Here is a 19,573-nt window from a genome sequence, read left to right on the forward strand (position 1 = left end):
TGGGTGAAATTCTTTCTGGTCTGTGGCAATGGCTCTGTTGAATTGGCCAGGCTAGGAGGTGTGCAAGAATAGTGCAAATTAACTCACCCTCTGAAATTCAGGAAGTCCCTATTTCAGTGGGAATATTGCTCTTGCCTGAAATTCAACAGAGCTGACTGCTTATGTTGTGCTGTAGCATTAATAGATGGTGCTATGTGTTTAGAGGGGTGTATTTACTGCACTGGACTATAGAGTGCAGTCCTTCAATGAAAAAATACAAAGATATTATTTAAATTAGTTCAACCTCATCGCCCCTGTAGTAGGGAGAAGAAAAGGTCAGCCAGGGTTCCAATGATGGTCACAATCCTGGAATTCCTGCTGGAAAATGCACACACACCGGGAATGGGCTTGGCTGTAAGGTCCCCACTGTTGAACAGCTTGTCGACACTCACTGTCTAGGCTCACACATGAAGAATGGCCACTTGGGTAAGCTATCAGAGCACCCATGGAAGTATGCCAGCAAAAAACTGACCTGAAAGCAGGAGGTGGTGTTGGGAAATAGTGACCACAATATAGATAAGTTCAATATAAGAATACACAAGGATATGAAGAGATAAAGGTGCTGGACTGGAAAAAGGCAAAGTTCAGGGAGGTAAGTGGCAATCTGGCCCAAATTAACTGGACAGAAAGTTCAGGCGTATTTAGGAAGAAATGCAGCAACCTGATAGAAAGTTGGTTGATGGACAAGAAACAAAGAGTTAGGGTAAATGGGCGTTGCTTGGATTGGAGAAGGGTTGGAAGTGGTGTATCTCAGGGTCATAGTTCGGCCCAATTTTATTGTGGGTATATGTAAATGATTCGGACTAGAGCGCAGGGAGCACAATTTCAATATTTGGTAATGACACTAAAGTGTGGAGTTTGGCAAAGAGCAAGGAGGAGTGTGAAAGACTTCAGGAAGACATAGAGAGGATAGCGGAATGGGCAGACAGGTGGCAGATGCAATTTAATGTAGCTAAATTGAGATGATAGCTTTTGAGGGAAAAAAAACAAGGAATGGCAGTGTACACAATGGAAAGACACTGAAGGGTGTAGATGAAGAGAGAACTGGGAGTTCAAACACTTAACTGTCTGAAAGTGCAAATGCTAAAACCATGAAGTCCAACAGCATTTTGGGATTTATAAATTGAGGCACAGAGTACAAGAGTATGGAACTAATGATAAATTTGTACAACGCATTGGTTAGGCCACTTTGTGCAATTCTAGGAGCCCAGTTACGGAAAGGTCATAGAAGCCAGAAAATGTACAGCAAAGATTTGTAGGGATGATGCCAGGGATGAAAACTAGTTATGAGGAGAGACTTGAGAAACTGGGACTATTTCTACTGGAGCAGAGAAGGCTTAGAGATTTAGTAGAAGTTTTTTTTAAATTATGAAGTATTTTCATGGAGTGAATAGGAAAAGGCTATTTCTTCTGTTTGGAGAGCCAGTGACTTTAAATTATCATAAAATGATGAGCGAGGTTAGGAGAAATCTCTTAATGCATGGAATGTTGGAGCATGGAATGATTTTTATGCAGGGAATGGTCGAGGCAGAGACCATTTCTTTTTTTAAGGGAAAATTGGATAAATATTTGAAGCAGAGAAAGCCTCAGGGCTATGAAGGGAGTATGGGACAGTAAGCTAAGATTTCGATTACTCTAGCAAAGAGCTGGCACAGACATGATGGGCGGGATGGCCTCAATCTGTGCTGTAAATTTCTATGGTTCTAAGAATCAGCACTTTCAGAAGAGCAGGCAGTAAGAGGAAAAAAATTGCAAGCATAGCATTTTCACAAATTGCTTCACAACAAATACTTCATTCCAATCTGTGTCTGTTAACTATGAAAACACTTATTGTAATATCACACCCACATTGTAATGACCTCATTTAAGAATCATTTGGAAATGGTCACAGTTTTCAATCAAAATTATGTCCAGTCCTAAGGAATTATATTGCAGTCTGCCTGGTATACGTAAGATCATTTAGTTCTTGTGTAAGAGAACACTTGTTTTATATTCTCTACCCTGCCTCTTTTTCAAAAAAAAAGTATCTGCACCATCTGTAGCATAATCTGGCTGGGAGAACAGATGAATGGGCTAGTCCCATGACTCTTGTCACAGTTACTCAGTACATGGCAGTGACTTTGCCTCCACTCAGTGACAGGACAAATGTTGGAAACTCATTGTTGGGCAATCCCACAGGTCCCAGCAGTTCCATGGAGCCATGTGTAGGGCCTGCAGTGCACCAGGTGGCTGTGACTAGAGTTCTGACCCCGACACTCAGATAGACTTTTTTGGACAGGGTAACCGTTGAGAAAACTTGCCGGGGCAAAAATGTAGTGTTTCCTTCCTGAGACCCCCTGAGAATCTCCTGCTGGCATTCACACATGAAGAATGGCTACTTGGATGAGGTATCGTAGAACTGTACCCCAGTAAGAGTCCACGCCTTCATGAAGAGAAAATATAAGAAACAATTTGGATCATCACTTCCCCTTAATCCACAAACCATGGTGTGTGCTGGATTCTCCCATGGCGTGTTTATCCATCTTTCATTCCACAGCCGAGGAGGAGCATTAAAGTGCAGGCAAAAACCACCGGGATTTTTTAATTTTAAAAATGAGATATTGTGACCAGGTATTCCTGCTGTAATAATATGTAGTTGCGTTATTAACTTTACATCTCACTAAACTGGAGCCTATGTTTCTCTAATGCTTAGGTTGCAGATGATGGTTATGGTGTCTCTTACATTATCGTCGGAGACAATCTCATCAACTTCCACATCTCCTGCAAAGTCTCCAGCCCGATAACGGTACAGTCTCAGCACACGCTCTTTACTTACCTTTCCCTTGGTTTATTTGTGCGGGAGGTGGTGTTATGCTCTTGTTACAGTAATAGACATTTGCCTCGCCACCAGTACTTCATATTACAGTGGTCAAAGGGATGCATTCATTGTACAATTTATACTTAGTATTTTGTTCATTTTCATTGTTTTTCCTCCCTCTTTTGTGTCACTCATTTACCCACATTATCCCAGTCTGAGGGAGCGAGCAGGCAGCCTCTTCATGGCCGTGCCACCCTAGCTAATTGCTGAGAAGTACACAGCCTGGGTGAGAGGTTGGGTTACCCTCTAGTTTTTACCTCTCTCCTATCTTTAGGAGATTGTCCTGTGCACCAGACAATTATTCAAAATCTGATGTCAAGGGTATTTATTGGTGTGAAAACTGCATTGTCCCACTCTAGCTTGTTGCTGTTAATATTCTGGGTTCATAGACGGAGGCAAAAGAATCTCCCAATGTGGCAGAGCAATAGTGATAAAGCACAATGGAGCTTGTATGTGCTGCACCACTGAGTAAATGGGAGTCAGATTTGTGCCTGGAATTCCTGTGTGCTGAGCTAACAGTTTCAGCTTTGCTGAGGCATGCAGAGTAGAGGCAGAGTTCATCTCAACAACAACTTAAGTTTATAAAAGCCTTTAACGTAGAAAAACGTCTCAAGTGCTTCAAGAGGCGGAATCAAAAAATGGATACCGAGCCAAAGAAAGAGATATTGGGAGGGATGACCAAAACCTCGGTGGGTTTTAAGGAACGTCTTAAAGGAGGAGATGGAGAGGCGGAAGGATTTAGGGAGGGAATTCCAGAGCATGGGGAGTGAGGCAGCGAAAGGCACGACTGCCAATAGTGGGGAAAAGGGGGATGCACAAGAGGTCAGAGTTTGTGGGTGGGTTGTTGGGCCAGAGGAAGTTAGAGGTACAGGGGGTAAGGATTTAAGCACAAGGATGAGAATTTTAAATGTTGTCATTGTGGCTGCATAAACCGATGATTCTGTCCGGACAAACAGAAGACATATGTATTACCGTTAATGAATTGGGTTGAGGCAGACATGATTGTCCAGAAAAACCACAACCACATTAGCTATAAGTGGAGGTCACTGATTCAAACTTATTTGTAGAAAGGATAAAGAGATGTACGGTTCGGAAATTACACTGACTTAACCCTTCCTCCTTTTGGTTTCCAAAAGGACGCTCATCGTTTTGGCAAGCACATCTCTGAAGCGATGTCAGACATTCTCGTGCTCTTCAATTTGGATGAGAAAAAGCCCTAAAGGTAGTAATTCTACCTGCCTGACACAGCAAAAGGGAAAAAAACACTGAGGATCCCGCACACCCAAGGCTGCTTGAACGTTTGTTCTGCTAAAGGACTTGGCGTGCGTATGCACTGTTTTTTTGGTGTCAGCTTTCATTATTTATTCATTTGTGTCAAGGGGGCTGATTTTAAATTAAAAGAATGAAAAGCAACAACAATGCAAAGGAAAGGGACTTACCGTTGGAATTCTGGTGTGTGTAAGAGACAAGGCTTGAACTTAACATTAACTGTTAAAAAGCCATTTTTCCTGTAAAGAACCAGGCTATTCCATTTCACTTCTAATTATTCTACGTTCCCCGCATCAGTTACGCACTGTGTCGTACTTTGGCATTGCACGCCCATGAACCGCAGTGAACTCCCGCACCTAACCTGGGGACCATGGGATTACCAGCATTAGGGTCGAGCAACAGATGGGAGGGATTGATTGGCCGGCTATGGACCAGGGAGGGGAAAGCTAATCTTGGAACATTACAGTTGTTCTTCCGAGTGTACCAGGCCTGTGACACACGGGTCTGAATGGGTCTTGAAAAGCTTAAAAAAAACTTGCAGCAGCTTTCTGTTTGGTCTGAGGGCATCAGTGGCCCAGGACACACAAGTCCGGTATGTGATCTCTTCACGTGCCTTAGATCAGTGAGGAAGAAGTGTTTCATTCAAAGCAACATGGACAAAGGGAGAGGGAGGAGTCACAGATTCAATTGCAGCACACACCCCTTGTACCTAGAACTTTCAAAGTATGGCAGAGGAGAGCAATAATGCAGAACATCCAAACGCTCTGTCTGAGCATAACAATGTGTTCCCTTTGTGGTTCTATTTTAAAACCAGGGTTACAACTGATACTTGAAAAATATTAACACTGTTTCAAGGATAGCCTTGCTTTTCCCCATTGCTACTGTAGCAGGGTCATACCCATAACATCATTGATATCTTTGGGTCGGGGAGCTTCAGGCAATTGGCCCAGTGCTGCATTCAGCAATCAGCACCTAATCGCAGTGGTCGAGGTTGGTCTGGTGGGGAGGGGCCCATCTGGTGAGTGGGGGTGGGGTAGATTTCATCTGGATTAGTGAGATAACAGCAGAATTTACAAATAGCAGCTATAAGATGTCGGGTACCACTGAGCAGTTCAAAACTAGATCCCCGTTACCACATTGAAATGACTGCAGACTGCCTACTTTGGTGGTGGTGGGATTGGGGTGAGATATTTCTCTTGGATTCGTTGGTTTATTCAGTGTACTGAATCTGTACCGTGGGCGATTAACAAAAAAATGCGAGCTCTCTTCTCCACATCTTTAAGAACATAAGAAATAAGAGCATAAGGCCCCTCGAGCCTGCTCCACCATTCAGTAAGATCATGGCTGATCTTCTATCTCAACTCCACTTTCCCGCCCTCTCCCCATATCCCCTGATTCCCCTTGTGTCCAAAAATCTATCGATCTCAGTCTTGAATTGACTCAACGACTGAGCATCCACAGCCCTCTGGGGTAGAGAATTCCAAAGATTCACAACCCTTTGAGTGAAGAAATTTTTCCTCATCTCAGTCCTAAATGACCCCTCATCCTGAGACTATGACCCCTAGTTCTGACTCTGCAGCCAGGGGAAACAGCCTCTCAGCATCTACCCTGTCAAGCCCCCTTATACGTTTTAATGAGATCACCTCTCATTCTTCTAAACTCCAGAGAATATAGACCCATTCTACTCAATCTCTCAAAGGACAGCCCTTTCATCCCAGGAATCAATCTAGTGAACCTTTGTTGCACCCCCTCTAAAGCAAGTATATCCTTCCTTGGGTAAGGAGACCAACTATACACAGGTGTGGTCTCACCAGAGCCCTGTATAAATTTCAGCAAGACCTCTTTACTCTTAAACTCCAAACCCCTTGCAATAAAGGCTAACACACCATTTGCCTTCCTAATTGCTTGCTGTATAGGAGGAATTCTCTCCTCCACTCCCCACTTTATAAAAACTAGATTCAGTTGGGGTCCAGTACTAGGTGGGACAATCTCTTCTTATGCAGAAAATGCACAGCAGATCAGTAGATTAACTTTAGCCAAAGATCAGGCTCAGTTATCAGGACAGTTACCCTGGGAACAAACAGAAAGCTGCACCAAGCCCAATTATTTTTTCCAATTTGAGAAAATCTTTTGTGACCTGCGACCACCTGTTAAATATTAACCCACCTTCAGCCTCCTGGCCATTTTCTGTTTTTATATTAGACTTCCTGTATTTGTGTATTTCCTTTTTTAAAACAAAAAGAAAATCAGTATTCAAGTATAGTCTTTTAAAGATTGAAAAAACCTTCTCCCTCGTGAGTAGCATCTTTATCCCAACATTCATCTTTTTTTCAGAAGCTGTTAAATTCAAACTCTGTCTGATGAAGCTGGTGCCTTAAATGCAGTTATTAAAGATAGAACTGACTTGTTTTCATTAACCTGGACCTCTGGTTAGCCAGTGTTGCATTTCTCCATGATATGGACAGCCCTTGCTTTTTGCAGTCTCCCGTGCGGGAGGTTAATTGGGATGACCTGACGGAAATGTAATCCTTCCCAATTATTACATTGACCCCAGTTGGAACAAAACTCACTGGGAACTGAGGGAGAGAAGTCTGGAGGAGGGTGGGGGTGGCGGGAAGAATTGCTGAATTGAATAAGAAACAACTGTTAAGACAAATCTGTAGTTACATTTTCAGGTGGGTGTGGGTTCTGGGAACTATCCTCTGATCACCATTGTGTAGCAACATTGTAAATGAATTTGCACAGATTTCCTCTTTTTGGTATTTTTACTCAAATTGTAAATGCATGTTTCACAAATGCATTTATGTTGCTATCCACTAAAATAGGAGGAATTCTCTCCGCCATCTCCCACTTTATAATAACGGTGCTAAAATTCCATCTAAAAATGATGCCACCTGACCCTGCGAGACATTTCTTATAACCAACCTTGACCTTACCGGTCTGCGGATTTAATTAACCGCAGCTGAGCCCCAAGGGCAAACGTGTTAACACAGATGTGAATAACTGGCTAACCAGAAGTAAGGGGTTGGGTCTAAGACTATGGTATTTATACTGTATTTGTATATATTCAATGACACTAACAATTCCATGAAGCCATTACTGCGAGACGTTAGGTTCTGTCTGGCAGGAGAGCAACACCCAAAAATTAAAAGAAATACAAGCTGGGAGTCTTGAACACTTGAAATAGGTCAACACGTATAGAATTAAGAAGTGATTTTAACAATGATTAAATGACAATCACATTTAAAATAACATTTATTGTGATATTTGCAAATTTTTATCATAGCTGATGAAATACTCAACTGAGACCATGGATCTCAGTAGGAATTGAAAGGGTCCCTCCTTGTGAAGCTTATATATATATAAAAAAGTAAGAAGGATTTATTTTGCCAAGGGGTATTTTCTATTCCCTTATTCTCTTTTTGCCATTAGAAAAATATAATGCCTCCTGCATAATTAGTTTACTAACATTGTTTCGTTTGTTTCTGTGACGGGGGTGGGGGGGAGGACTGTTACTTTGCCTCATTCAGTCACACCCCTAGAGCACTACAGCAAGGTACAACACTGCTTTGGCAGTGCGATGGACACCAATTCCTTTGCCATACCAGTTTAAAGCCAAAGCGCATGTTGTAACGAAGGGGAGTGTTGCTGGTCCCTACTAAACCCCGTGCTCCTGCTGCCGGAACATTCACATTAAGAGGGATTTATCGGGGCTTTGTGTGTGTGAGCCAGTGGGGATTTCCAGATGTCAGTGGCTGCTACGTGTGCATAGGCTGCCGCTGGGAAAGCTCATGTCGCAAAAAGCAAGGGGTGAGAACACCTTAGCTCAACGAGCCTGAGTAAATTACAAAAGGTCTTTCCCAAAGGCGGGAGGGATTCCATTATCACTGGTGCCATTTTCCAGTACTGTCCCATTAAATCCTGACTAAGTTCTGACATGTGCCCTACAGATTGGACAGCTGTGGAATAATACACTGTGCTCGGTTACCCTTCTTTCACTGCAAGTTTCTAGATGGTGACCACATTTTTCAGGCCATGTAACAAAGTAAATGGTGAGTGAGTGCTGGTTTATCGAAAAAAATAAATCCCCAAGTGACTGGGGTGGGGTGGGGGACGTAGGGTTGACTGGAGAACACTGGGAGGAAAGCAGGGTGACCGGGAGATGCCGAGAGAAGGAAGCAAAGGGAGAGGCTATGGGAATAGCAGAATGACTGGTGACATGAGGAAGGAATTGGGATGGTTGGGAGGGGGAATGAAGTGATTGAGAGACGCTGGGAGGGAAACGAGATGACTTGGAGATACAGAGGAGGGAGACAACATAACAGAGTAACAGAGGGAAGTGGAGTAATCGGGAGAAGCGGAGGAAGGGGTCACTCAGGAATGAAGCGGGGGATGTAGGGAACCTGAGGAACACTGGGAGAGAAATGGAGTGGCTCAGAGGGAAGCACACTGATCGGGGAATACTCTTGGAGGTAAAGTTACGAGAAGATGTCGGGAACATTGGGGTTGTATTTCTGGTAAACCGGTAGCTTATAACCAGTTATCCAACTTGTCCGTGATCGATGTGATCTTGGAACTGAAGTACAGCCTGATTCAAAGCTGTGCATTCGTTCTTCTGACTACACAATGCAGATATTGTGGTGGAAAGTGAACCGGAATTAAACCAGACAACACGTTTGAAGCAAATAGTCAAGATTCATCATTGCAAACCGATTCTAGACAGATCCTGTGTAGTAATAATCCCCTTTCATTTGATTCCAACAAAATTCCCTCTGCATTTTCAGAGCATTGGGGTGTGATCTTTGACAATGTAGAATATCATAATTTAGGGTTAGAGTTAAACACTTTGCTGATCCTGAGGGGTGGGGACCAGGTTTGAGATCAAATTGCAGAGAATTTCTGAGGTCTGACATATTACCAAAAAGCGCTGTAACCAAAGGACCCCATTATATGATTGCAGTTCTCAGTCACTAGAGCACATACTGTGCATCTCGGGGATGAGTGTTTTTCGTGTTAAATTTCTACCTTTCAGTTCATGTTCTGAATGTTGCAACAACATTTATTGTTGCAGATTGTACCCTTAAATCTTTACAACTCTTAAGTTTTTTGTCAGACACTAAGGTCCTTCCTGCTGAATGAAAGTGGTCAGTCAGGTGACTTTCTGCTTCCTGTTTCTGGTCACTGTCTCATCCGGGGTTAAAATTGGTCATTGATTGCCTATCTTCGCATTCTACCCTTGGAGAATAGTGTGAAATAGTTGGAGGGATTTGCAGACTGATTAACAGTCAGAGGTTCTCAGTCACCAAAGCACCCGAGGGTTTTAGGGGCTCCTACAACCCATACGATGAGTGGGGGCCACCACCCACACTCACCACAGTATCCCGCTCGATGTCAACCCAGAATTCAGAGCCAGAGCTCCGGTCTTCACTCGCCGGGACTGTCTGGTGCAGGGCTCGAACCCTGCACCTTCTGACTCAGGCAGGAACACTACCGCTGAACCTTAGGCTCACTCCAGTTGGGGAGGTAGTCCAAGTGCATTAATTTGACTGATAATTTGCACCTTGTGTACTCTCATAACTTCTAACGTAATTTGTTTTGTTAAAAGCTGCTATACCGGGGATGAAAGGCTATTTAAAAACGATGTGTGAGCAGCCCCTTCCATGGCTCAGCTGATTAAGGCAGAGAGCATCTGAGCTGTGTAGACCAGGAATGTCACTGGTATGATCCTGAGTCTGTGCGGAGTTAGCTGATCTCAGCCAGGGTGGTGGAACAGGGGCGTACGGTCACTGGGCTAGGGAGGGGGATAGCCCGCCAGGTGGCCGGTCCTGGGGGTGACCCAGTGACTGCTGCTGGAAAGTGTGTGTGTGTGGACATCAGGATCCGGCTCAGCTGTGATGCTCTTCACAGTTGAATAGTTTGCTGGCGCTCACTATCTAGGCACACACAGGTGCCTGATAGCCATGGAACTCTACCCCAGCAAGGAGTCTGTGCCTACGTGAGGAGGGGGAAAAATAGCAAAAAAAAAACACATTTTAAGGGAAGAAATCATATTTAAAAATGGTGACTGGGGAGGGGTAAACATCCAAAGTGAACGGAGATTTACCTTTGACCACCTTCCCCCTCATCGACTGTTTAATGTTAAAACCCTGCAGAATATTACCTCATTGGGAATCCAGTCCCTAAGTGTCTCGCCACACTTGGCCTTGTGTTGCACGACATGTTGTCACCTGGGTGTTGGGTGGGTGTCTTTAACATTCCCCAGGGCTTCACGCTGCGTAGAACGGTGAATGATAATTCACCAGTTTGCGTGGGCTGTTGTTGTGTACCGGAAACTGGGCGTAATTCCCCAAAAGTGTGGACCATTCTTTCAAAACCCTCCAGTTTAAAGTCCCAGTTCAGAACGTGTAGCTGCCCGTTTACCTCACTCACCACTACAATCTTAAAACACGAGTTGCTGAAAAATACTAAGAATTTACTTACATTGTTAGGAGTCCAGTCTATAATATCTTCAAAAGTATAAATTCCTAGATGGTAAGGTGATTTCAGGATTTAATCTGATTGAGCTTTGGTTCTGTGGTTTGACGTACTCCTCTGCAAAGCAGGTGCCTTTGTAGTTCATTCCGACCCTGCGCCCTGCTACTCCTTTACCTGTTCATCATCACTGCTGCAAATTATTCCTGACTGCAATACCCAGCTGTGTTTATGTAGGAGTGCAGTGGGGGCAACAGCAACCAGCGCAGAATTTTTTTTTCCAAGTGCATTTTGATCAGAACGTTTTTAAGATAATCCACTAGAACGTGTACGGGAACAAGCAGCGAACCTGTGTGCACACGGCCAGCCTGTCCCAAGCTGCAATCGCACAAACCTCGTGTCAAAACCTCTGCAAAATTGCTGACTGTGCATAATACCCACTTGCGTTCAGTGGGAACGGGTATCTCTTTTGGTGCTTTAATTTTCAGTGTCACTAGAAGAATCGTTTGTCTCCTTTGTTAAGTCGTGTTATTTGCATTATTGTTTATTTTTATTCTCACTTTTGACTTCAATTTTGTTTATTTGTAAATGTCTATGCAGGTATCAATGCAATCAGTAAGGGACACTCAGAAGTAAAATGCCAGTTGCCTGAAACTATCAGTGTCCTGTCTTTATTCCTTCCCAGTGCCATCTTGTATCTGATGATACAAAGGAACTGCTGAATGTGTTCATTTAGTGTGAGGATGGATGTGAGTGTAAGTGTGTGGCTGACTCTGCTGTGTGTGTGGCTGACTAATTGTGTATCTGGCTATCTATAAGAGTGGCTGTCCATGTGTCAGAGTGTGGATCTGTGAGAGAGATGTGACTGTGACTGAGTGCAGCTGTGTGAGAGGAAATGTATGCTTGTGGCTGTCCGTGAGGAAGGGTATGTCTGTTTGAGTATAGCTGTGTTTGTATGTATATACTGAGAGTGTATGTGTAGCTGTGTGAGTGGACTACAGTGCGTTTGTCATATCCGATAAGAAGCCGATTGCGTGGAATTTTCTGATTCGATGGGTTGGATTTTCTTGAATTGTGGATCAGTTAGACTTGATCCTGTTTATTAAAATGCACAGGATCCCTTTACTTAGAGTCATCTGGTCACAGCCATTCATTTTTGAACTTTTCTACTTCATAAAACTCTGACTAGTAAATGTGGAGACTAAAGAGAACATTGGGGTCATTACTGGCCAATGCTCTGTGGAAAGCAGCATCCTCACTTTTAAAACCCCATATTTAAATAGCAATGGAAAAATGCTTACTGAAAAGAGAAAAGATTCTCAGTTGTATTTTCTCACCTCCCTGAGGCACAATCCCAAAGATTTCTTGTTGAGGATCTGGAGAACTGAACCTTACAGCCTTCCAGTCCCTTGCCCAAGTACCCATTCTTGTAGGACCAAGCCGATGAATCTGAAGGTTATTCAGCTGTTGACAGCATGGCCGTATCTGATGGCCATACGCACACACTTTCCAGCAGGGGTCACTGAATGACAATCAAGACTTTTTTCTCTGGGGTACTGAGGACAATTGTAGCACTCCCCTCCAGCTGACTGACCAACTTATTACAAAAGCAGGACAAATCCAATCCGGCCAATTACCGCCCCATCAGTCTACTCTCGATCATCAGCAAAGTGATGGAAGGTGTCGTCGACAGTGCTATCAAGCGGCACTTACTCACCAATAACCTGCTCACCGATGCTCAGTTTGGGTTCCGCCAGGACCACTCGGCTCCAGACCTCATTACAGCCTTGGTCCAAACATGGACAAAAGAGCTGAATTCCAGGGGTGGGGTGAGAGTGACTGCCCTTGACATCAAGGCAGCATTTGACCGAGTGTGGCACCAAGAAGCCCTAGTAAAATTGAAGTCAATGGGAATCGGGGAAAACTCTCCAGTGGCTGGAGTCATACCTCGTGCAAAGGAAGATGGTAGTGGTTGTTGGAGGCCAATCATCTCAGCCCCAGGACATTGCTGCAGGAGTTCCTCAAGGCAGTGTCCTTGGCCCAACCATCTTCAGCTGCTTCATCAATGACCTTCCCTCCATCATAAGGTCAGAAATGGGGATGTTCGCTGATGATTGAACAGTGTTCAGTTCCATTTGCAACCCCTCAAATAATGAAGCAGTCCTTGCCCGCGTGCAGCAAGACCTGGACAACATCCAGGCTTGGGCTCATAAGTGGCAAGTAACAATCGCGCCAGACAAGTGCCAGGCAATGACCATCTCCAACAAGAGAGAGTCTAACCACCTCCCCTTGACATTCAATGACATTACCATCGCCGAATCCTCCACCATCAACATCCTGGGGGTCATCATTGACCAGAAACTTAACTGTGGCTACGAGAGCAGGTCAGAGGCTAGGTATTCTGCGGCGAGTGACTCACCTCCTGACTCCCCAAAGCCTTTCCACCATCTACAAGGCACAAGCCAGGAGTGTGATGGAATACTCTCCACTTGCTTGGATGAATGCAGCTCCAACAACACTCAAGAAGCTCGACACCATCCAAGATAAAGCAGCCCGCTTGATTGGCACCCCATCCACCACCCTAAACATTGACTCCCTTCACCACCGGCGCACTGTGGCTGCAGTGTGTACCATCCACAGGATGCATTGCAGCAACTCGCCAAAGCTTCTTCGACAGCACCTCCCAAACCCGCGACCCCTACCAGTAAGAAGGACAAGAGCAGCAGGCACATGGGAACAACACCACCTGCACGTTCCCCCTCCAAGTCACACGCTATCCCGACTTGGAAATATATCGCCGTTCCTTCGTCGTCGCTGGGTCAAAATCCTGGAACTCCCTTCCTAACAGCACTGTGGGAGAACCGTCACCATACGGACTGCAGCGGTTCAAGGAGGCGGCTCACCACCACCTTCTCAAGGGCAATTAGGGATGGGCAATAAATGCCGGCCTCGCCAGCGACGCCCATATCCCATGAACGAATAAATTTTTTAAAAATGGACCTCAAACATGCTACAGTGGATAGTGTCCTTAAAAATGGAGCCACCAGGAGAGCAAACAGTCCCGTTTTAAAGACAAGCTAAAAAGCTTGATGGAAGAATTTCACTGAATTTGGCACAGCGACTGAGAGGCACCCAAAATGAAGAAGATACAACTATTATAGGTACGACCCTGAAATGAAAAGTCTTACAGATGAGTCCTGGGGAAAGAATGCCGTTGGCAAGTGGAATCAGTGATGGTATATGGTTTGGTGATTACTCTTTGCCAGGCTGAGCCCTGAACGGTGCAGGATATGCTGCCTGACTTCCTCCCCCCACCAGGCTCTGCAATGGCGTTCTCAGAACTGGACGAAAAAGCCAGGGAGGGAACACGGCTCTTGGAGGGTGGACTTAGGCTTGGGGAGTGCGCCTTCCTCAGGACCCAAAGTTGGGAGAGCCCCCCCCCCCCACAAATGTCCTTGGTGCCCAGGGCCCCAAGAATCCTTAATCCACTGTATAACAAATACCCCCTCATGTCACCTTGATTGAGTTGGTGGCACTCTCATCTGACCAAAGGTTATCGATTCAAGTCCCATAGCTAGACTTGAACACATAATCTGAGCTGACACTCAGTGAAGTAAAAATAAAGACTTATGTTTATATAGCGCATTTCAGGACATCCCAAAGCACTGTAGAGCCAATTAAGTACTTTTGAAGTGTTATAATGTAAGAAATGTGGCAGTCAATTTGCGCAAACTGAGGGACTGTCAAAGTTGCTGCCTTTCAAAGGAGACATTAAACCAAGGCTTGTTCAGGTGTACGTAAATGATCCTATGGCACCAGTCAAAGAACAACAGGGGAGTTCTGGTGTCCTGTCCCTCAATCAGCGCACCAAATACAGATTCACTGCTCATTCAAGGGTTAAGTTACAAGGAGAGATTGCACAAATTTGGGGTTGTATTCTCTAGGGTTTCGAAGGTTAAGGGGTGATCTGATCGAAGTTTATAAGATATTAAGGGGAACAGATTGGGTGGATAGAGAGAAACTATTTCTGCTGGTTGGGGATTTTAGGAGTAGGGGGCACAGTCTAAAAATTAGAGCCAGACCTTTCAGGAGCGAGATTAGAAAACATTTCTACACACAAAGGGTGGTAGAAGTTTGGAACTCTCTTCTGCAAACGGCAATGGATATGAGCTCAATTGCTAAAATTAAATCTGAGATAGACAGCTTTTTGGCAACAAAGATATTAAGGGATATGGGCCAAAGGCAGGTATATGGAGTTAGATCACAGATCAGCCACGATCTTATCAAATGGCGGAGCAGGCACGAGGGGCTGAATGGCCTACTCCTGTTCCTATTTATCTCATTTGCTGTTTGTGGGATGTTGCTGCATTGTCCCAAATTGGTTGCCCTGTCTGCCCACAAAACAACAGTGACTGCACTTCAAAAGTAATTGTTTGGCTGTGAAGACATTTGGGAGGCCCTGGGGGTGGGAGAAGGCGCTGGCGCTGTCTACAAGCTGAAGGGGTTTACAAGCTATAAAACTGCCGTTTTATCGCCGTTCCACTAGGGGGAGCCCATGAGCCATTCTGTTCTGCAGCTTGATTGACAGCGTTGGGTGAGCGGTATTGCGCATGCGCGGTGGGACCTCCTCCTTAAACTCAAGGACAGTCAGAATTTAAAACCCAAACATCAGATTAACCTCAGATTACCGCGAGTTTTATGTTGCACAGGCGCAGATCGGCAGCAAGAACCTCCATTTGTTGCTCGTTGTTTAATGAACGAATGTAGAAATTAAAATGAGGAACAAAAACAGAAAATGCAGGAGAAGCTCAGCAAGTCAGGCAGCATCTGTGAAGAAACAGAGTTAAAGTTTCAGGTCGATGACTGGAAGATGTTAAAAGTTTTTGAGCAAGTTCAGAGCCAGGGAAAGGGGGGTGGGGGAGGAAAGAACAAAAGGGAAGGTCTGTGATAGGGTAGAGGGCAGGAGTGATTAAATGACAAAAAGGTCATAATTGCCATGATGGTGCAAGGCAAGGAGGGTGATAATGGGACAGGTTAAGAAACAAAAGATTGATCAGGAGTAGCTGTTAGTTATTGAAACCAGTGTTGAGTCTGGAAGGTTGTAGAGTTCCTAAACAAAAGATGAGGTGCCGTTCCTTGAGCTTCATTGGAACAGTGTAAGAGGCCGAGGACAGTGAGGTCAGAGTAGGAGTGGGACGGGGAATTAAAATGGAAAGCGACCGGCAGGTCAGGGTCACGCTTGCGGACAGAGCTGAGGTGTTCAGCAAAGCGATCACCCAGTCTGCGTTTGGTCTCCCCATTGTGGAGTAGAGCGCATTGTGAGCAGCGGATACTGTATACTAAATTGGAATCAATTTTACAACACCAAGTATACTAAATTGGAAGTAGTACAAATAAACCGCTGTTTCACCTAGAAGGAGTGTTTGGGGCCCTGGATGGTGGGAAGGGAGGAGGTGAAGGGGCAGGTGTTGCATCTCCTGTGCTTGCACGGGAAGGTGCCATGAGGAGGAGAGCGGGTGTTGGGGGTGATGAGAGAGTGGACCAGAGTGTTGCGGAGAAAGCAGAAGGGGGAGGGGAAGATGTGTTTGGTGGCGGGATCGCGCTGGAGCTGGCTTCTCCGCCATCTCAATCTCACCACCAAACACGTCTTCCCGTCCCCTTTCAGCATTATAAATTGTGGACCAGGGTGTCGCAGGGTGTCCCTCTGCGACACCCTGCTCCACTCATCCATCAACCCCAACATCCGCTCTCCTCCCCACTGCATCTTCCTGTGCGAGTGCAGGAGATGCAACACCTGCCCCTTCACCTCCCTTCACATTGTCCAGGGCCCAAACACTCCTTCCAGTTGAAACAGCAGTCTATTTATACTTCTTTCAATTTAATATACAGCTCCACACAAAGCGGAATCCTCTACATCGGGGAGACCAAACTCAGACCGGGCGATCGCTTTCCTGAACGTCTCCGCTCTGTCCGCAAGCGTGACCCTGACCTGCCGGTCGCTTGCCATTTTAATTCCCCATCCCACTCTGTCCTCGGCCTCTTACACTGTTCCAATGAAGCGCAAACTAAGCTCGAGGAACAGCACCTCGTTTGGGCACTTTACAAGCTTCCAGACTCAACACTGATTTCAATAACTTCAGATCATAACCACTGCTCCCATTTTTTTGCGGTCAGCTGGTGCTGGTAATGGTTCTGCTGCTGCCATTTACAGCTCCTCCTGATCAATCTTTAGTCTCCTAACCTGTCCCATTACCACTCTCCCTGCCTTGCACCATCATCCCTTTTGTCATTTAATCACTCCTGCCCTCCACCCTATCACTGACCTTCCCTTTTGTTCTTCCCCTTTCCCTGGTTCTGTATTTGCTCAAAAACTTTAACTCTTTTAACATCTTCCAGTTCTGACGAAGGGTCTTTGACCTGAAACATTAACCCTGTTCCTTTCTCCACAGAGGCTGCCTGACCTGCTGAGCTTCTCCAGCATTCTCTGTTTAATGAATGAATGCAGAAATTAAAATGAGCAACGCGCTGTAGCTGGATCTGCAAAAGAAGGCGGGGCGACGTTGATTGATGGCGCTGCTGCCCAATAGGAAGGGATGACATTACGTCAATCATTTACATTAGGCCAATGAGGAGGTAGAGCGCAGTGGGCGTGGCTACTCCATCGATTGACGTCCGTGTGGACCAATCAGGTGGAGGCGGCTTCAGATCGCACCAATCATTAATAAGGAAGGTGGGCGGTCCGAGCGCTGACCGTTAAGAGAGGAGTGGACGGTTCCGCCCGTCAGTCAGCCAGCGTGGACCAATGGCGGGGCTGGATTGGCGGCCGGTGGGCGGGCCTTGGCTCTGAGGTCATCACGCGGCGCCGCGAGTGCGAGCGGAGCTGTCGGTCGGTCGGTGTGTGGTGGCGCCGAGAGCGGGAGAAGGGGCCGCTGGGGCCCAGGGGATACGCAGAGGGGGCGGCGGGGGAGGAGGAGGAGGAGGAGGAGGAGGAAGTCCCGCCGTGTGGCTGAGGGTTCAGGTAAATGCGGCGGACGCTCGACTTGGCAGCAGCGTGAAGGGAGTAAGAGAGGCCGGACCCCCAGCAAGCTGCGCTCCGAGGCCCTGGTTACCGCCTGCCGGGGCCCGGAGCCCGCCGCTCAATACGACGTGAGAAGGTGTTATTAATAATATACAGCGCCTCTCGAAAAATCTGGAACTTTCTAGAAACGGACCCTGGGGTCGTTAGTGTAAAATCCCCCCCCCCCGTGCCCTCTTTGGTTTCTATGGCTCCGGCGTTGCCTTGGCACCACGTCGCCTTGATGATGAATCCTCTCCCTCCCTCCCCTGCCCGGGTATCCAGCAGCGGTGAGGCCCGAGTTCTGTATCCAGTGCCTTTCGCTGCGGGCTCAGGGGCCACTGCAAAGAGAATGTGGCATTGAAACCCCCCCCCCCCCCCCCCCCACAAACCTCGTGGGGTCGTGACCATACTCTGTTATGATGCTCTCTTTCCCCCCCATTGAACCACACACACAGTACGGTCGCTCTTGAGGTGCTGGAGGGCCCACTGATGGAGTTCAGTGTGGGGCAGTGCGAGGTCATCCACTGAGAAAGACAAATCAGAATGTTTTCTAAATAGCGAGAGCTGTGGAGGAGCTAAATGATTTGGGTGTTCTCTCACTCTCACACACACACACACACACCACTGAAACGGTTAGTGCACAGGTACAGAAAGACTAGTGGAACGTTGGCCTTTACCTCAAGAGGATTGGAATTGAAAAGTGACGCTTCGGTCGTACAGTCTTGGTCGGACCCCATCTGGAGCACTGCGTTCAGTTTTGGGCATCGCACCTCAGGAAGGATATATTGGCCTTGGAAGGGGCTACAGCAGATTTACCAGAACTACACCAAGGCTTATGGGGTTAAATTATGAGAACGGGTTGCACAAGTTTGGCCGGTATTTCCTTGAGTTTGAAAAGTTGAGTGTTGATCTGATCGAGGTGTTTAAAATGTTAAAAGGATTCGATCGAGTAGATAAAGAGAAGCTATTTCCTCTGGTTGGGGAATCTGGAACAAGAGGAGAATCTTAAAATTAGAGCCAGGCCGTTTAGGAGTGAAAGCACTTCTTTGCACAAAGGGTAGTGGAAATGTGGAATTCTCTCACCAAAAGGCTGTGGGTGCTGAGGGTCAATTGAAATTTTCAAGACTGCCATGGACAGATTTTTATTGGGTAAGAGTATCAAATGATATGGAACAAAGGGAGTTAAATGGAGTTGAGGTACAGATCAGCCACAATCTGTTTGATTGGCAGAATGAGCTCGATGGGCTGAATGGCCTCCTGCTCCTGTGTACCGTTTCCTCTATAATTGTAAGTCAGCAAGAGTTGGCCCCTACAGGAGTGAGAGAGGAAATTCTGGGCTGTGAAGATGAGGTTAAGGGATGATCTTGAGATGTTTAAAATCAGGAGGAGAATTGACTAGGAAGAGAGGGCATGCCTCTAGTGAGGAAGTTCAGAACAGGAAACAATCTTAACTTAGAACTAAGCCAGTTAAAACTAAACTCTTCACACACAGGGCCATGAAGTGTGGAATGCATTGCCCCAAAAGGCTATGGATGCGGAATTAATTGGGCTGTTAAAAAGGGAGACAGATATTTACTTGGGAAGTAAGGATATTTATGGATATAGAGGGGACATTAGAGAAAGTGCTGCCATGACTGATAAAATGGTGCTCGATCAACCAAATGGCCGCGTCCTTTTTTTTTAAAAAAGGCCAAAGTGAGGGATTCTACCAAAATCCACATGTGTAATCTTGAGATATGTGCAAATTATTGGGAACATTCATTTACAGTTTCTGGGGGATGATACCTGCAGTTTGCTATTTATAGCATCCGTAAAAGGGCAGATAAAGAACCTGCTATAGGAGGCTTGCGTGACTGGCACACACCCAAGTGGCTAACGAA

The 19,573-nt window shown here is 45.9% G+C and overlaps 2 protein-coding genes across 6 annotated transcripts in view; both read left to right on the forward strand.

Moving 5' to 3' along the window:
- Positions 1 to 11,290, forward strand: part of LOC137305638 (carnitine O-palmitoyltransferase 1, liver isoform-like) — a 74,462-nt gene extending 63,172 nt beyond the window's left edge. For all 4 annotated transcript variants that reach the window (XM_067974521.1, XM_067974524.1, XM_067974522.1 and 1 more), the window contains exons 18-19: positions 2,732 to 2,824; positions 4,033 to 11,290. In XM_067974521.1, the coding sequence (XP_067830622.1) occupies positions 2,732 to 2,824; positions 4,033 to 4,116 (177 nt within the window). In that variant the 3' untranslated portion in view covers positions 4,117 to 11,290. The remainder of the gene's footprint in view (positions 1 to 2,731; positions 2,825 to 4,032) is intronic.
- A 6,313-nt stretch (positions 11,291 to 17,603) lies between these two features.
- Positions 17,604 to 19,573, forward strand: part of LOC137305639 (transportin-3-like) — a 48,890-nt gene continuing 46,920 nt past the window's right edge. For both annotated transcript variants that reach the window (XM_067974525.1, XM_067974526.1), the window contains exon 1: positions 17,604 to 17,654. The gene's annotated coding sequence lies outside the window, so the exon portion shown is untranslated. The remainder of the gene's footprint in view (positions 17,655 to 19,573) is intronic.

This window comes from Heptranchias perlo, chromosome 40 (assembly GCF_035084215.1).
Source record: "Heptranchias perlo isolate sHepPer1 chromosome 40, sHepPer1.hap1, whole genome shotgun sequence".
NCBI classification, from domain to species: Eukaryota; Metazoa; Chordata; class Chondrichthyes; order Hexanchiformes; family Hexanchidae; genus Heptranchias; species Heptranchias perlo.